A 19,508-nucleotide genomic window follows, 5' to 3' on the forward strand; every position below is an offset into this window, starting at 1 on the left:
GGTCGAGGCCAGGCATGCCTCCTGGCGACTGGAAACAATCTATAGATTCAAAGCGAAGGGCTCTATGGGGAACATAAGGAGCCAAGTGGTCCCTCATGGAAGCAGGACCCAGGCTGCGAATGGCCTTGAAGGTAAAAACCAAAACCTTAAACCTGATCCGGAAGCTAACCTTCATGTTGCCTGCCTATTACTTTGCAATCCACCTTGAATTCCAGCAAGGAAGGTGGGCTATTGATCAAGTGACCAAATTCTGAGAAACCCCCTCACTTAAAGAGCTCTGGTACTTTTTAAAAAATGTTAGCCATGTAGTCACCAACATGTCCCCATTCCTTAGACTTCCGCTTTGCTTTCCTATTAGGATCAAGCCCTAGCTTCCATACATCTCCCTCCTCTGCCGTCTTTTCTGGCATTTGAGCTTCTGTCTGTCTGTCTGCCAGTCATCCTTCTAGCCATCCCTCCATCTATAACTGCATTTGTTTTCTGCCTCATCTCTGTGGACTCAGGGCAGATTACAACATAATTAAAATGAAATCGCATAAAATACAAGCTAAAATTTACATTAAAATTAATAAAATACATCGTTAAGTATGAAAACAAAGCAGGGCAAAGCAAGCACTTTCCAATTGCCTGTCCAATTCTTGTTATTAGCTGAAGAAGGAAGGTCGTATGATCCATTAGTTGGAATATGAACTGGGAGAGATCTTGACAGGGAGGTCAGCTACTCTCAGATGCTGATGTTACAAGCAGGCTTCTGTTCTAAAAGCCCAGGTGACTGTAAGCAGGATAAGGTCGCTGGCCACCAGGTTGCTAATTAAACTAACGGGTCACAAAGCAACTATTAATCATGGCAGAAGCAGGGCATTCTGACACAGGTGGGGCCAGGAGATCTCCGAGAATTCGAAACTGATCACCAAGGATCAGGTCTCCTGGACAAGCTGTTTCGGAGAATGGACTCTGACATTATACACCCTCTGTGGTCCCTTCCCAAGCACTACCCACAATCTCCAAGAATTTCCCAATTCAGAGGGGAGGGTGGCAAACAAACAAAAAGATAGGTAGAAAGAAGAAAGAAGAAGAAGAAGAAAAAGAAGAAGAGTTGGTTCTTATATGCCGATTTTCCCTACCCAAAGGAGTCTCAAAGTGGCTTACATTTGCCTTCCCATTCCTCTCCCCAGAACACCCTGTGAGGTGGGTGAGGCTCAGAGAGCCCTGATATCACTGTTCGGTCAGAACAGCTTTATCAGTGCTGTGGTGAGCCCAAGGTCACCCAGCTGGCTGCATGTGGGAGAGTGCAGAATTGAACCTGGCATGCCAGATTAGAAGTCCGCGCTCCTAACCACTACACTAAACTGGCTCTCAAATAAACAAACAAACAAACAACTAAACTGACAGACAAACAAACTCTACTGTCAATAGAGGCAAATCTACTTTGTGCATTCTGAGCACAGCATTCAAGTTAGAAGAGCACACACAAAGTCCCAAGAGCCTTTCTGCAACTGTCTTGGGGTGAAGAGATTAATGAAAAACCAACGTGTGCCTGACAATCTGAGTCCACCATTCAAAGTACAGCATTTTAGTTGCATTTGTCAAAATGGGGGGTGGGGGGTGGGGGGTGGGTTATGCTGTCCTCAAACAGCCGAGACAACCTTGCAAAGAACAGCAAAGATCAGCGCAATGAATAATTCAGTTGGCTTCTGCGAAGCTTAATGCACAGGATGCCAAAGGGCAGATGTGGCAAAGGGGTTTGGGGTCAGCGGTGCGACCCCTCTCAGTTCTTTGCCTAGACGAGTACTTACTAATTCTACAGTCTGGACCAGCAAACCCAGGCGCGCATTCACAGCGAAACCAATTGACTCCATCAACGCAGATGCCTCCGTTGTAGCTGTAAAAAAGATAAATAAACCCATCAATGCAATGAAGGCTGTCAAAGGTGCTTCACAAATGGTCATTGTACATGACATGTGAAAAATTACATTTATTTATTTACTTGTGTACAAGAAAAACAATACAAACCCCTAAAATCCCCATAACACATTCATAGAATAACGGAGTTGGGACCTCCTGGGTCATCTAGTCCAACCCCCCCAGGAGACTCACTGCATAAGGACTGTACTATGAATTCACAAAGCATGTCAGTTTCAATGAGCTATGTGTATTGCTTTAACTTGTGCCCGTTAAGTATCAAATTAACAGTCTACAGTGGCACAAATATTCCTGCTTCCATATTGCTTGCCTGCTGGGTGACCTTTGGCCAGTCATATGCTCTTAGTCTAACCTACCTCACAGGATTGTTGTGAGGTTAAAATGGAGGAAGGAGAATGGTGTTAGCTGCCTTGGGTGCACCCACTGGGGTATAAATGAAGCAAACATTTAAAAAATACAAAGAAGCAGCATACCAGCGTACATAGTGTGTCCTGCATAGTGCAGGGGGTTGGACTAGATGACCCACAAGGACCCTTCCAACTCTATGATTCTAGTTTAATAAGAACATACTCTGAGGTAGAGAAAAGAGGCACTGGTTGTTGGACAACTGCAAGGAGAAGTCAGGATTGGCTATAAAATGGATTTTTAGCTACTCTTAGAGCACAAGATGCAGCTATAGAAATCAATACACTGTAAAATTAATTGATGGTTGTTTAACCTAGCTACTTGGATTAAATTAGGATTTTCCAGCTGACAAGACTAAAATGCTGTGAAGACTCTAGAGAAATTCTGAAAACAAGTATGATAAACTACACGGAACTGCAAAACTTTATAGCAACTCAAATTGTTCTACACACATTTCAAATTGTGACTAGGCACAGAAACGAGTGCAGCAAAACTACATCATTTGAGCTGCAGCTGGCAATTGATAAAAGCAAAGAAATGGCAGTGTAAGAAGGAACTAGCAGAAACCTCGATACTTGTGCTGACCCAGACAATACTGTTCTGGTATTGGGAATCTGAGATCTTTGGGAAATAACAAAATGTTGTCAGGTCCAGCTGACCCAAACTGAAGAATACCAGATTAAGAAATGTGCACAGTCCTAGCTGACAACCAGCGGGAGGGGTATAGGGGGTGAGGACTTGTAAGCTGGCACTGCAGCCATGTCTTGGTGGGATGCTCTATGGTTACCATAGAGCAAAGGTGGCCAAACTGTGGCTCTCCAGATGTCCATGGACCACAGTTCCCATGAGCCCTCCCTGCTGCTGCTGCTGGCAGGGGCTCGTGGGAATTGTAGTCCATGAACATCTAGAGGGCCACAGTTTGGCCACCCCTGCCACTGAGTTTCGAGAGAATCAGAGTGGTGCACTGATGTTGCAGCATTGCCATGATAATATTCTCCCCCACACCACTGCCATTTTCCTCCCCCCTGCTCTAGGGCACGTAATCCTAAAGGCAGCAGCAAGCAAGCATCCGCCTTGCTCACTCCCATGCTGCTTGATGCTCTTGCTGTGGTGAACACTGCTGGGTGCCCGTAGCCTAAGACTGCCCAGGGCTAACTTTAGATTCAGGTAGGAAGCTGTGGTGGTCTGGAGCAGCAGAACAAAGGATAGTCCAGTGGCACCTTGGACACCACTAAAGTTTTCTTCAAGTTACAGACTTTTGTGTGCATGCATGCTTCTTCAGACAGTGTTCATGCATATGAAAACTTATCTGTAATCTGTAACCATTAATAGAGCCGGTAAGGGGTGCTGGGAGGAGCTGGGACTCACTGCATAACCACCAATCATGTCTGCTGTCCCATTCCTGATTGGCTGTCCATCCAACCAATGGCCAATCAGGAAGGATGTCCCGCCCCTGGTTGCATCCCCCCTCCAATTTCTTCCATTTGGAAGAAGTTCCAGCCCAGCAAGCAGGAGCAGAGAGGGCAGAGGGCCTGGGACTGTGGGCTGCTGGGGGAAGGGAGCCCCTGCCAGCTCTCTTGCCTCCCCGAGCAGCTCCAGCCGTGACCTTGCCAGAGCTGCTGGGGTAGCGGGAGGAGTGGACTGCCCCCCACTGCCTCGCCCTGAGAAGGCCTGTCGAGTCCTGTGGAGGCCTTGGTGGGCCTTTTGGGGGCGGTGGCGGGGGCAGGGAGACAGACTGACTCCTCTCCACCCACCCACCCCGAAAAAGCCCACCGAGGACTCGACAGATCTTGGCAGACCTTTTGGGGGTAACGGTGGAAGAAGTGGAGTCTCCGCCAGCACCTTCCCCCCACCCCGAGAGGGTCCGCCAAGGCCTCTCCAGGCCTTGCCTGGTTTGCCCAGGGTGGGATGGCCTAGCGCCATTGTATTCAGAGATACAACAGGCTTTTCTGCTAGTACCTTGAATAAAACTTCTTTGGTCTCTAGAGACGCCACTGGACTCGAACTTTGTTCTTCATTCAAGCATAATATTAGAAGATATAATCCTTGAGTACTTACCATGGATGGGAGTTGCAGTCATTAGTATCTAAACAGAAGACAGTAACATATCAACACATTTGAAGACAATATACTTAGACACACACAATAACCATTCACTGAACTGCCAGCGCTCATTAAATAGTATGGGGAAATAAAAACAGAGATATACCCATAAGTAAGATTATGCTGCCCCTCCAGGCTGAGCCAGATCATCGAACTAAGCCTCTTACCCCTGAGGTGGGGGTACCGTCTGGTTGGATGGGGAGGAGGGGGTTATTGCCACTTGGATATTTTTGACTTTAATTGTATTGGGGGTTTTAATTGGGTTTTACTGGAGAATAATCAACTTTGCCTCAGCCTCTTGTGGAGCAGAGTGGTAAGGCAGTCTGACATGCAGTCTGAAAGCTCTGCCCATGAGGCTGGGAGTTCAATCCCAGCAACCGGTTCAAGGTTGACTCAGCCTTCCATCCTTCCGAGGTCAGTAAAATGAGTACCCAGCTTGCTGCTGGGGGGTAAACAGTAATAACTGGGGAAGGCATTGGCAAACCACCCCGCATTGAGTCTGCCAAGAAAACGCTAGCGGGCGTCACCCCAAGGGTCAGACATGACCTGGTGCTTGCACAGGGGATACCTTTACCTTTTACCTAATCAACTTTGCTACCCACCATGAGCCACTTGCAGGAATGGCGGGCCAAAAATTGAAAAATAAATGATTGATTGATAGATAGGACAGACAGATAGAAAGGAATATACTTCCACTTTTAGATATCTCTCATGCATGTTATGTGCCATCAACTCACTTCCAATTTATGGAGAGAGACCCTATTAATTAAATTACCTCCCAGAGACCCTATCATTAAACAACCCTGCTCAGCAGGGGTAGTCAACCTGTGGTTCTCCAGATGTTCATGGACTACAATTCCCATGAGCCCCTGCCAGCATTTGCAGCAGAGGTAGCATTTGCACCACAGGTTGTCTACCTCTGCTGCTCAGGACTTGCAAATGGAAGGCTGTGGCTTTCTTTATGGGTCAATCCCATCTCATGTTGCGTCTTCCTCTTTTCCTAGTAGTCTTATGTTTTTTTCCCACTGTGTCTTGTCTACCATACAACCGATCACAATTCTTTAAAAAAAAATCCCCATGTTACTCTCAGTTTTTGGTTCTCATTTATGTAACCACACTCTGTGGCTGCAAAACAGGATGTTGCTTAGAGTCATAAACGTGTATTAACTTTTATCATCCTGATCTAAATACTAGAATAAAAAAAACATATCAAGTCTTCACTGTCATTAACACAAAGTTTATTTGAATCAAGTGATCCTTTCCTTGATTTCAACCAGATTCAGCCTTCTAGTGGTCTTCTGACTACAGCTAAGTCCCAGTTTAAAGCACATTGAGAGAGGACTGTCATTAATTTAATTTTATTTATTTATTATATTTATATACCGCCCTCGCCTGAGGCTCAGAGTGTCAGATTCTCAGTTAGGTAAGAAAAAAACAACACTTTGAACAGCTATGGAGAAGCTGCTAAACCATGAAGGCACAGCCAAAAAGAAATTCCCAGTTATTGCACATTTCCCCCCCACCTCCTGAAACCATCCCTTTCTCCACCCCCAGCTGTTTCTTCAAGTTTAAGGAAATGATTGCAATTATCACTGGTTATAGTGCCCAAGACTCACAGCCTAATGAAGGGAGATGCTATTAAAGGTAATTTCAAAGCGGAATTTTCAGATTTAGACTAGATGTAACATTTTGTGCGTGTTCCGTCTTGAGCTACAAACTCAGAAGGTTCTGCCACACCTAAGCAACTCATCGTATTGGTATGATAGTAAAAATCCCAAGCTGTAACTCTAAAAGAAAAATTTCCAAACAAGTTGTATAGCTCAGTCTCTCTCAAGCTCGTGATTTGAGCTGGCCTCAGTGTTAAGTCCTCCTCTTAGGATTAACCATCTGGATATCCAAACTACGTTGGTTGAAGGGCTAGTGTTTGACATAAATGGGTGGGAACTTACTTTGTGTGCATGTCCGTCCTTCCCAGCCTTCCTTACAGATGCAAGAAAAGGAATCTCCACTGCCCACACAGGTTCCACCATTCAGGCAAGGGTTGGGAACACAGTTGCTGTTCTTAGCTTTGGTAAAACAGACAAAGACGTGTCCTTACTATAGAGATTTTAACATGAATTTCAGAATATGACTACTTATTTAGGCCTTGCTTTTCTCTATGATCGGGCACCCAAAGTGGCTTTTCATATCCTAAAGTTCCGCCCTTCTCCACTTAATTGAATCATAGAATCATCGAGTTGGAAGAGACCTCCATGGTCACCAAGTCCAACCCCTTGCACTATGCAGGAACTCAGAACTACCTGCCTATCCACAGCGACCCCAATTTCATGTCCAAATGATTCCCCCCACCAAAAATCTCCAGAATCCAGCCTGACCAGGAGGAAATTCACCTACCATCTCACAGTGGCAATTAGCAATTCCCTGGATATGCAAGGAGGGCCACAACAGACAAACGCTGGCACATCCCTTCCTGCTCACCCACTCACAATTTGCCTAAGTTCATAAAATCAGCATTTCTGTCAGATGGCTCTCCAGCCTCTGCTTAAGAACTTCCCAAAAAGGAGAACTTCCCACCTCCCAAGGAAGCTTGTTCCACTGAGGAACCGAACTGTCAGGAATTTCTTCCAGATGTTTAGTCAAAAATTCTTTTGAATTAATTTAAACCCACTGGTTCTGGTCTGACCCTCTGGAGCAACAAGAAACAACTCTGCTCCATCTTCTCTATGACAGCCCTTCAAGTATTTGAAGATGGTTTTCATATCACCTCTTAGTCATCTTCTCTCCAGGGAAAACAGATCAAGCTTCCTCAACCTTTCCTCATACAACTTGGTCTCCAAACACCTCACCATCTTTGTAGCCCTCCTCTGGACACACTCTAGTTTCTCTACACCTTTCTTCAATTGTGGTGCCCAAACTGAACACAGCACTCCAAGTGAGGTCTTACCAGAGCAAAACATCATCTTGCATGATCTGGACACTATACTTCTTTTAATACAGCCCAAAATTCCATTTTCCTTTTTAGCCACTGAGTCACACTTCTGACTCATGCTCAATGTAGGCTCTACTAAGACCCCCACATCCCTTTCGCACGTACTACTGCCAAGACAAGTCTCACCCATTCTATAGTGATGCGTGCGATTTTTCCATAACTAATTCTCACCATAACTTTGGGAGGGTAGGCTAGGCTGAGAGATTGTGATAGAAGAAGAGCTTTTTTTCAATACTCTGCTTTTCATTACCCAAAGGAGTCCCAGAGTGGCTTACAAACACCCTCTCTTCTTCTCCCCACAACACACACCCTATGAAATAGGTAGGGCTGAGAGAGCTCGAAGAGAACTGTGACTAGCTCAAGTCACCTAGCTGGCTTCAGGTGGAGGAAGAGTGGGGAATCACACCCGGCTTGCCAGATTAGAATCTGCTGCTCTTAACCACGACACCATGCTGCCTTCCCAATAGGCCTCAGGTCACCCTGGCAGGTTTCCAGGGCTGAATGGGGGATGGGAACCTTGTCCTCCTGGGTCTAAGCCCAACAATCTAACCACAAAACCATGTCAGCATTCAGAGAACAACATCTGTATGAGGCTGGAGGCTAGGCATGGACCCTTTATTCTCACCCCTGTTAAACAGAGCTGGAGTAACCAATCTGAGAGTAGAGCCTGAATTTGATCCCAACTGCTCTCCTTAGAATCAGCCAGTCCAAACTGAAGTTTAAACTGATCTCTGAAAGCGGACCAAAATAATCAAGAGTTTCTCCCCAGATAGGGCAGAATAGAAATCCCAGAATAAGTCAATAAATATTTGGTACATACCGATGTTGCATGTGCTCCCCTTCCATTCTGAAGGACACGAGCACCGGAAAGTGTCACCGTCATCATAACACGTCCCTCCGTTCGCACAAGTATTTGCATCGCACTGGTACTCACCTAGAAGTCACAAATAACCGATTACATGCATGACCCCTTCCTTGCCTTACAGGAACACGACTAAGCTCAGAGGCTGAATATACCATTGTTACCCTTTTCATTCACAGCTTAACCATTCTCACGGGGACTTGGTGGCAGATGACAAGTATGCTCAAAAATGTTCAGTCAATCAGTAAGTGGATTACATAGTTTCATAAACACTGGGATTGTGAAAGCAAAGAGGCCTACTAAGACAAAATAAACACAGTTGGGGCGGGACTGCGGAATGGGGAATCCAAGAACAGATGCAAACATCTGTTTGAGACAATAGACCGATTGGCACAGGAAGGACCTTAGGCCTAATGAAATGCATCTCCTGAGAGCATCCATTACGCCGGCAGCTTTGCTCCTCCTGCAAGAATGCCCTTCTGAACAATTCTGTTTTACACTTTTTGGAAAATGACAGAAGTATCGGGGCCTTCCTGGTACTATGTTGTACGAGTCTGATGTTTACAGGTTGTTTATGTTTGCTGTTTTAACGCTTTGTAGAAATCACAAAGTCCCTTCCAGACAGTGCAGGATAATGTAAATCAGGGGTAGTCAAACTGCGGCCCTCCAGATGTCCATGGACTACAATTCCCAGGAGTCCCCTGCCAGCAAACGCTGGCAGGGGGCTCCTGGGAATTGTAGTCCATGGACATCTGGAGGGCCGCAGTTTGACTACCCCTGATGTAAATGAACAAATCCTTACTATTTACTTAAAAGACTCACGAAAGCACCTCATTCAGTAATGCCGGAATCCAGGTTGCAAACTGAATTTATCAAATCAGATTTTAAAGCCTGTTGCTTTGCATCTTGCTATTGCCTAATTTCCAAAACGACTGCGAGCATGCCTCTCCAGCTTTGTTCAACGCACTGTGCCAAATTGTTAAGTTGTTTGCTCCGTTTGGAGCAAGAGACGATTATCGGACGTGTTTGTGCACGACTTCCTTAAACAAACCTATTTTCCAAGATGTTTAAAAAGCTTCCTTTCCAACTTCTGGTAATTAAAACACACAAAATCGGAACAAAAAAAAAAAACCCAACAACCCCAGCGCACCACGAAGACACTTACGTGAATGGCATGTTTTGCCTTTCCAGCCATCTTTGCATTCACAATAAAAGTCATTCACTAAGTCGATGCACCGGCCGTCATGATGACATGGATTTGGCAAGCAGTCGTTGGCATCTGTAAGTTCAAATGCGTGGCACTTGAGCAAAAGTTTTTACAATTTTTACAACCATTTTTCAAAACGAGAGACGGTTTAATGCAGCGGTAAGTCACTCTGCGGCTCATGGAGGACCACAGCTGCAATCGCTATCAAGCAAAAGAGCATAAACCTTCATTTTGGGCACACGGCCTGAACCTTAGGGAGTATTGCAGCCAGCTCATTCCTCCCACCGGGGCTGTATTCAAGTTGGGAATCACCTGCCAAACACAAGCCCCGCTTTGCCCACTTCCTGGATATGTGCCCCGTTAGGGAACCGTGGCTAGAAGAGCAACAAGGAACAGTGATTCCTAATTATAAACACCACGCACACATAGAGGGGAGTGGACCACTTTGGATGTGGATTCAAATTCAGACACAGGGGGAAGAAGACAAATAAACTGACTTAAGTTCCTATTGTTAAGAGTGCTACACATTCAAAAGATGATGCCTGCTATATTGTACTGTTTTCATGATAGTTCCAGTGTAAACTGCCCTGAGCCGCAAGGGAGGGTGGTATATAAATATTATAAAGTGAATAAACAAATAGAATCCTAAAGTTGGAAGGGACCTCCAGGGTCATCTAGTCCAACCCCCTGCACAATGCAGGACACTCCCAACTGCCTGCCCACCCACGGTGACCCCATTTTCATGCCCAAGTGATCTCCTCCTCCCAATTTTCTTCCCCAGAATCCAGCCTGGCCTGGAGAGAATTCACTTACCACCCCACAGTGGCGATCAGCCATTCCCAGGATATGCAAGGAAGGGCCACAAGAGACAAACACTGGCAATGATTGAGTTTAAAGCCCACAGGAATCAATGGACAACACACACGTTTTCCTAAATAGAAGCTTCTCAGGTACAGTCCCTAAAACCACCAGGATAGGGAAGAACTAGTCCCAAGGAATGATTCCTGTCTGAGACCCTGAAGGGATGCCCCTGAGGTTTATGGCCCACAGGGAATTTGTCAGCTTAATCTAAGTGCTGTTCTACAGCATTTTCGTTTAAATGAGGGCAGCCAAACTGTGGTCCTCCAGATGTCCATGGACTACAATAGCCAGGGGCTCGTGGGAATTGTAGAGCATGATTTGAAGCTTGAGTAGTTAAACTGTTTATAGTGCTATTGTAAATTGTTGAATCTGCAGGATTAAACACAATTCCAATGGCTGCCAACCGGTGTTAAGGGAGCTCATGCTCTCCTTAGCAGAGCAATCTGGAGAAGAGAGCCACAACCCTGTTTTGACAGGTATTTTATGACCAAATATGTACTTGATGTCTTCTGCTTGACAGCAAAAGAGGGCTGAGTCAGTCGCTAAGACAGAAGAAGGCAAAGACAAATGGCAGCAGTGCAGTGGGAAATAAAAATATACTCCTCTAACTAGGATTTCTTTAGTATTCTATCAATAAGCTCTCATTTTCTCACTGCACTACTGGTTCTTGCCTTCCTTCATCTTTTGTTTGACAACAGTTAACAGAGGGCAGGATGCTGTTTCTGTTGGCTGCTGAGGAAAGGAAACGCAGTAATGGGTTTAAACTACAAGTACAACGATATAGGCTAGATATCAGAAAAAAAAATTTCACAGTGAGAGTAATTCAGCAGTGGAATAGGCTGCCTAAGGAGGTGGTGAACTCCCCCTCACTGGCAGTCTTCAAGCAAAGGTTGGATACACACTTTTCTTGGATGCTTGAGGATGCTCTGGGCTGATCCTGCGTTGAGCAGGGGGTTGGACTAGATGGCCTGTATGGCCCCTTCCAACTCTGTGATTCTGTAATTTGAGAAACAGTTCCGCTCCCCCTCCATGTGGGGTAAAGCACCTCTAAAACTGGGCTGCAAAAGAGTCCTACCACAGCTAAAACGTAATCTTATGCTACTACAGGCTTTCTCAACCAGAGTTTCATGAAACCCTGGGGTTTCTTGATGGCCTTGAAGGGTTTCCCGAATGAGTGGGAATTCATTTTCTATATATTAAAAAAATTTGTTAAACATTTATGGGATGATATGACCATCTATGGTCATGTTGACCCCCTCAAATGGCTAATGATGGGCCTGGAGGGGGAGGGGAGGGGCCCCAGGTGGGCATACTCAGCTATGTTTCTCAACAACATTCTGCATGATTGCATCACTGCTGGGGTTTCCCGAGGCCTGAAGGATGTTTCAGGGGTTTCTTGACAGTAAAAACCAACAAAGATTTATTCAAGACGTGAGCTTTCGAGTGCCTGCATGCCTTGAATAAATCTTTGTTGGTCTTAATAGTGCTATTGGACTCTATTTTTGTTGTGCTACTTTGGACTGACACTTGAATGTCAGTCTGAATATCAGTCAGACTTCCCACTTGAATTTATCAACAGTAAAAAAAGTTGAGAAAGGATGGAAATGTTTAGTGGTACTCACTGATATCGCACAATTCCCCCTCCCAGCCGTTCTGACAGAAGCATCGAAACGAGTCCACTTCGTCTATGCAAGTCCCACCGTTCTTGCAAGGTCTCCCAAGACAGTCATTGATATCTGAGGACAATGATAAATAATCATCACTAGAGCTATTTTATCTGGTACAATATGGCCTTATTTATTTCACTGGGCACATTAACAAATCTTCTACTCCATAATCTGTTGCGTTCTTGCAGTCTAGCACAGTCCCTGGGTGTCTGCTGATATTATATTTCTTTTCTTTGTTCTGCCTTCTCCCCAATGGGGACCTGAGGGGTTTGCATTCGTCTCCTCTCCTCCACTTTATGGTCCAAACCCTGTGAGATAGGCTATGCTGTGAGGATGTGGCTGGCCCAGGGTCACTCAGCAAGCGTCCACGGCACGAGTGGGAATTCAAAGCTAGGTCTCCCAGATCTTAGTCAACCACAGCACCATGCTGGCTCTCTCGTACTCTCTGCCATGGCAGGTTTAGACTGCTTTGGGCAGGCTATAATTCTCTGGTAATCCTTTTGGGAAAATGTTACCAGCATGAGAACACTGTGTAACAAGACCAGAAACCCGAGGGCTTAAACTGTTCTGCAGGGCTTGTGAAACTGTTCTGCAGGGCTTGCGAGACGGAGCTGTTCCACCAGACCACAGGAGTTCCATTTGGAAGGTGGAAGAACTGGACCACAGGCCTGCCTGCCATCTTCGACTCCTACTGTTAGGTAGTCAGTTGGCATGCGTCAGGAGGAGGAATGATGTTTCACAACAAAATTGGAACTAGACATATTTTTAACGGGTAGAAACAACTTTTCCCCACCCCATAAGGTAACTGCTGGTCCATCATCTATTGGAACTAAATAGTTCATAAATGAACAGCCATGATTTAAATATAGGGCACGGAAGCTGGCTACTAGCTTACTAGCTGGCTACTAGCTGGCGCTAGCTTACTGCCCCTGCTAATAGTCACAGAAAGGACCAGTCGCAACCAAGCTCTGAAACTTGAACTAATAACCCAGAAGTATGATAAATATATGATAAATAAACAAACAAACAAACAAACAAGAAAGAAGTGAAATGATCCCAATCCCCTAAGGCAGGGGTAATCAACCTGTGTTCCTCCAGATGTTCATGGACTACAATTCCCATGAGCCCCTGCCAGCAACTGCTGGCAGGGGCTCATGGGAATTGTAGTCCATGAACATCTGGAGGAACACAGGTTGACTACCCCTGCCCTAAGGAATCTAAGCTCCCACCCCAAACGATCTTCCAAGTAAAATTCCTCAACAACTCCTAGCGTTAAAGAGTCAATTTATATTTAAACAAGTATTTTTGTCCCCCTTCCACTTACTTTCGTGACAGTACGCTCCAATGAAGCCCCTGTCGCAGGCGCAAGTGAAGTTCCCACCCGGAAGGCTGATGCACCGTCCGTGGGGTCCGCAGACACTGGATGAGATGAAGCGAATGCCTTTCTGGGTGGCATTGGCAAAAACCTCAATCGTACAGCTGTCTATGACTGAGGAAAGAAAAGGCAAGTGGAAATTTTTAAAGGCTCCCAAAGATATTCTCCAGTGCCACTTTTCACCTCTTGGCATGCAGTAAAGGGGTTATATCTGGCACTCATAGGAAAGGGTTTTTTCCCCGGTATGTGTGCTGATTAGAAGAAGAGAAGACCAGCTGGTTTTCTCCCCACTTTTCGCTACCCAAAGGAGTCCCCAAGTGGCTGAGAAGGAGAGTTGGTTTTTATACCCTGCTTGTGACAATCACCTTCCCTTCCTCTCCCCGAAACCGACACCCTGTGACGTAGGTTGGGTTAACAGAGTGAACAGGAGGACAGCTCTAACAGAACTGTGACTAGCTCAGCTGCCTGCAGGTGGATGAGTGGGGAATTTAACCCAACTTTAACCCAAGCTCTTAACCACTTTGCCATACTGGGTCTCTGAGAGGCCCCAGGTCATCCTGTAAGGCTTCTATGGCTTAGCAGAAGATGTGGACTTGGTCTTCCCAGGTCCTAGTCCGACATTCTAGCCATGACATCATGTCAGCTCTCAGAGAACATTGTCAGTATGAAGCTGGAGGCTGGGCGCGTGCCCAGAGCGTCAACTTCCCCCAATCAAACCCAGATCTCCAAATTAGAGTCCACCGTTCTTTAACCACTACATCAAATACACAGAGTGCTCCAGCTTACTGCTTGGCCCTGCCTCTGCTAGGAAGAATCTGCAACAAAACCCCTCACTCCACTGGGAACACCATGACAACAGCTTCCATGCCTGGAGGGACCCTTCTGCCCAAATCACTATACAGCAGGCAGGTGAACAACCCAGCTGCCCAGGAGTCCTCTGGCAAAGCTAGCTCCTGCCAGCTCGGGGCAGGCTGAGGGGAAGGGGGAAGGAAGCACCTAAGGATGATGTCAGCTGGCAGCACCAGAAGTCCAGCAATGACAAGCGACAACAAGAATGGGGCATATGTGTGCCCAGAGATACATGGGCATGGTGATCCAGCGGGATCCCAATTAACTGAATGTGCCAGATAATCTAGCACCAGATGACAAAACTTTTTCTGCTGGATTTGAATCCTGGAGCACCTCAGAGGCCATCACAGCTTTCAGGGTATGTGGTTTGAGAGTCAACGTTCCCTTCATCAGAAATATGTGAAGGGAGTTTTGTTTCTCAAAAACTCCTACACTGGAATTGCTGGTCTCTATGGTGCTATTGGACTCAAAACTAGCCATTCTACAGCAGATCAACACAGCTGCCCTCCGAAACAAAGCTTTACTGTATTTGAATATGCAATATTCCATAAGGAATATTCAGCAGGCAGATCTGATACTCATGAAAATATGGATATAATTGTGCTTCAAACGCATGCAGGAAAGTTTGGGTTTGTAAGCAGGGCCCATGAAGCGAATGGCAGTAACTTCTTCACTTCTTATGCACCAGGAAGATATTTTATTCCATCTTTTCACTTTTGCACTGAGGATGTCATTTCTCGTAAACGAAAACAACAACAGCAGAGAGCAATCTTGCTTTGCTGCAAGGCAACCATTTTCATTTGGCTTTCAGAAAGCTTCACTATTAGGGGTAAAAGGCAGATGATACCTTTGCAAGAATTGTTTTTGCAGTGGTCCTTGAGATGGGAGCAGTTCTTTCCGTCGTAGTCATCGGAACAGGCACAATAATAGTCTCCCCGCAGTTCGTAACATTTAGCACCATTTTGGCAAGGATTCGGCTTGCAGAGGCCGATATCAATCTGTAATGGGTTTTTTAAAAAAAAATCATGGGATAAGTGTCCTGACGTACGTTGAAGAGTTATGTCACGGTCATTATAGCCTTTACAAACTAGGTGGAAGGCACTTACAGGAATGCAGCACTGTAAGGAGAACGTAAAAGGATTCAATTTTATTCATTAATTGTTGATTGATTTTTAATTGTTTTATATTAATTGATGATGTAAACCGCCCTGAGATGGTCTATAAATGCAAATATATAAATAAAAAAAATAAAAAGAACAAATTAAGAACAGAAAGGGAGCATGGCGCAGTGGTTAGGGCATCTAACGCGGATGCAGGAGACCCAGCTTTGAACCCCCTGATCTGCCACATAAACCTTGGGGTGATCTCTGCCCAACCTACCATGCAGCGTTGCCGTGAGGATAAAATGGGGAAGAGAATGATTTAATCGGTTCAGCGTCCCCGAATACGAGAAAGCTGGACTATAAATGAAGGAAACATTATGAGAACTGAGGGCTACTTTCAGATTTGTATTTGATTAAGCCATGTATAATTTTTTTCTTAGGGATTCCAACCTATTGTATTTTTGACGCACTCTCAAATGACCTTCCTAACGTTCACAAGAGCTATTATCAGCAGGTGGTCTGCTCCATGTGACCTCAAATAATGGAGGTAAGACTGGTTAGGACAGGCTTTCTCAACTAGGGTTTCTTGATGGCCCTGGAAGGGTTGATTCATTCATTCATTCATTCATTCATTCATTCAACTTGTATACCGCTGTTCGCCAAAAGATCTCACGGCGGTTCACAATAAAACATTAAAATCACAATAAAAACCCCATAGGTTCCCATTATATGTTACACAATAACAACAATGATGGCGTTCTAATCCTATAACCACCGCCTGTTCAGTCAGAGGTCATAACGTTAGTCTCACGAGAGAAGGAGCTGGCCGATGGATCTGAGTGGGTGGAAGTTAATTTTTAAAATATGTTTTTAAATTTGTTAAACATTTATTGGGTGATATGACCACGTACGGTCATGTCATCATCCTCTAATGGCCTAGGGTGGGCCTGCAGGGGAGGGGCCTGGGTGGGCATGTCCACAGCTATGCTTCCAAACCATATTCTGCACGATCACGCCACTTCTGGGGTTTCTTGAAGACTGAAGAAGTTTCAGAGGTTTCTCAAAGGTTAAAAAAGTTGAGAAAGGCTGGGTTAGGGTATGAAACAGGGCGTTCTCTGAGGTTTTAAGTCTTTTAAAGGATGTTCTGAGTTCATTTTGTGAATTCTGTTGATTTCTACTACAATAGCTGTACTTTGTTGTTATGTGCGAAGTCGTGTCCGACCCATCGCGACCCCATGGACAATGATCCTCCAGGCCTTCCTGTCCTCTACCATTCCCCGGAGTCCATTTAAGTTTGCACCGACTGCTTCAGTGACTCCATCCATCCACCTCATTCTCTGTCGTCCCCTTCTTCTTTTGCCCTCAATCGCTCCCAGCATTAGGGTCTTCTCCAGGGAGTCCTTCCTTCTCATGAGGTGGCCAAAGTATTTGAGTTTCATCTTCAGGATCTGGCCTTCTAAAGAGCAGTCAGGGCTGATCTCCTCTAGGACTGACCGGTTTTTTCGCCTTGCAGTCCAAGGGACTCGCAAGAGTTTTCTCCAGCACCAGAGTTCAAAAGCCTCAATTCTTTGACGCTCGGCCTTCCTTATGGTCCAACTTTCGCAGCCATACATTGCAACTGGGAATACCATAGCCTTGACTAAACGCACTTTTGTTGGCAGGGTGATGTCTCTGCTTTTTAGGATGCTGTCTAGATTTGCCATAGCTTTCCTCCCCAGGAGCAAGCGTCTTTTAATTTCTTTGCTGCAGTCCCCATCTGCAGTGATCTTGGAGCTCAGGAAAATAAAATCTGTCACTATCTCCATTTTTTCCCCATCTATTTGCCAGGAATTGAGAGTCGCTGTACTACTTTTCTTTTAAAGGATTCTTTTCTTGTGTTCCTGCTTTTAATGTTCTGTCAGCACAGAACGATTTTAGTGTCTGTTTCTTTACATTACTAGGTGTATCGTTGCCTTGGGAAATGACTTCGGTACGTAGGATGGCACAAGAAAGGTGGTCCAGAAACCAAATGATACTCCCACCATCGCTTCTTTCAGTCTCGGAGACTGCTTATTTTCCGGCACAGGTTGTTCAAAATAGAAAAATAGAAAAAATGTCTAAAGGCATTTTTGAAGAGGAGAATTTTCCCACAGTGTTTCAAATGGTATTTATACATTAAGACACGGTTAACTACTCTTTCCCAAATGCACGTCCATGGAAGCGGCATAGGGCTGCCGAGGTCACCAGGACTGCAAAGCTTGTAAAGGGGCTTCATCCTTTCGCCTTGGCTCCACGTGCCTCTTGTAGTATTTCTTAAAAGCTATTCACATTTTGTTGATGGGCTGCAAGCAGGTCTTTGCCTTTCTAGTGCCACAAATCAGGTAGTTTAAAACTGATTTGTTAATACGATGAGGATGAAAGTGCCAAAACTTAAACAAGGGCTCCTGCCATGTAAACCTTTGCACAGACACATCCTTTTAAGGAAGTGACTAATCTTAACACTGTGGTCTCATGTCAATTAGATTTACTTTAAAAGCAGCATCTACATGTGAGCAAGGCAGACATAACAGTACTGGAATAGGTGGTCGTTTCTACGTTTCTTGATGGGAGTGAGATGAACAGATTCCAAACGAGCTTGTCCTCAACTTTTGCCATGGCTCTGGCAAACTGAAAAACTTAGTTTTTCAACCCAGCTGAAGGTGACTCTCAGCCCATCAGTATTTTTTAAAGGGAGCGAGGAAAGAACATAAATATAGACAGAAAAAGTTAAGGAAAGTTTTCCATCATGCATCCTCCATTTGTCTCCCACAATCACATTAAGATTCCCTTTTACTGTTCCGCTTCAGCAAAGGGATTAAGGGCTTTTGGAGGGTTGCATTTCCCGAAATCTTAGAGGGGTGCTGCCAAATTCTTTCATCGATATTTATCTGATCATCAAAAAATCCCAAATGGTAACAGGGGCCAGAAGTCAGTTTGCAAATCTAATCCTTGCACAAGTGGCATAATCTAACCCAGTGGTTCTCAATCTTCCTAATGCCGTGACCCTTTAATACAGTTCCTCATGTTGTGGTGACCCCCAACCATAAAATTATAAGTGTTCTTTCACAGAAATTAAATCGAAAATGACCAATGGCATGACGGTCCACGATTGTATATAAATTGTTTTTTCCCCAGGGTTTCTCAGTTCAGTTCTGCCTCTTGTCCCACCATGCTGATCTCGCTCTTTTCCACTGCTCAAGACTCTCTCTCTATCTACCCGGTAAGGCTGTTGTGTGGATGCCCCACCTGGCCAAGCTGCTTGCCCTGCCACAACCCCTGTGAAAGGGTCATTCAACCCCCAAAGGGGTCCCGACCCTCAGGTTGAGAACCACTGTTCTAAACTATGTTCCAATATATGCAGCAAAAAGACCCAACAACACCCTAGATACGTTCTCAGCTCAAAGAATCTGAACTTCATAAAAAATGCAATTCCGCCATGAATATAAGGAAAAAGGAACAGAATCCAGGACAGTCAGAAAAGCCAAGAAGCCATGCTAGGGAATGTCCACACCACCCAGTTCCTTACCAACAGACTCAGTAAAAAGCGGTGTTTCCCTGCTCCTCCTGTGTAGAACAGTGTGAGAATTAGGGCCAAACCACACTGTACAATACTCGGCAAGTTGGATCCAAGAAACCTGGACCAGATTCTTGGCCACGGAACAGCTGCCGGGTACAGCTGCGAATTGGGATGCTGGAGGGAGGAGTGGGTGTTGCCTCCCTACCGCCAACCTCATGTTGTTTTCCCCAAGCCAAAACAGCCTTGGCAGGGACTTATTGACATAGCCTCGGAACTGCAGATGTTCAGAATGCTCCCTGTGCAACTTCATGGTTATGCAAGTAACTCCCCTCCTGGGCAGTTGCAATTTGGGAAAACAACACAGATTGAGGGTGGGGACTTTCAAGCCCAATCGGGCTCCTTTCGATTTTAAAATGACATTCTCAGAAGCTGCTGTGTGGCTGTGGCAAAAGGATCTGGAGGACCCTGACGCGACTCAGCAAAACGGAGTGTCTAGTTTGGCCCTTCCTTGCGAATGAGCCAGTGAGCGTTGACTCCTCCGATGGTAGAGGTAGGGAGGCTTCTAGTCTGCTGCTTGGAACCGGCTCTTGTGAACAGTCCTCCTGCCACCAATCACTGTGGCCTGATAC

General features: G+C 45.4%; 1 protein-coding gene across 2 annotated transcripts in view; it reads right to left on the reverse strand.

The window, feature by feature from the left end:
• Positions 1–19,508, reverse strand: part of JAG2 (jagged canonical Notch ligand 2) — a 108,848-nt gene that overhangs the window by 10,771 nt on the left and 78,569 nt on the right. For both annotated transcript variants that reach the window (XM_077323861.1, XM_077323862.1), the window contains 8 exons: positions 15,089–15,239; positions 13,342–13,506; positions 11,973–12,086; positions 9,448–9,561; positions 8,241–8,354; positions 6,381–6,497; positions 4,387–4,414; positions 1,797–1,882 (listed from right to left, as the gene is read on the reverse strand). In XM_077323861.1, coding sequence (XP_077179976.1) covers positions 1,797–1,882; positions 4,387–4,414; positions 6,381–6,497; positions 8,241–8,354; positions 9,448–9,561; positions 11,973–12,086; positions 13,342–13,506; positions 15,089–15,239 — 889 coding nt within the window. The remainder of the gene's footprint in view (positions 1–1,796; positions 1,883–4,386; positions 4,415–6,380; positions 6,498–8,240; positions 8,355–9,447; positions 9,562–11,972; positions 12,087–13,341; positions 13,507–15,088; positions 15,240–19,508) is intronic.

This window comes from Paroedura picta, chromosome 2, assembly GCF_049243985.1.
Source record: "Paroedura picta isolate Pp20150507F chromosome 2, Ppicta_v3.0, whole genome shotgun sequence".
NCBI classification, from domain to species: Eukaryota; Metazoa; Chordata; class Lepidosauria; order Squamata; family Gekkonidae; genus Paroedura; species Paroedura picta.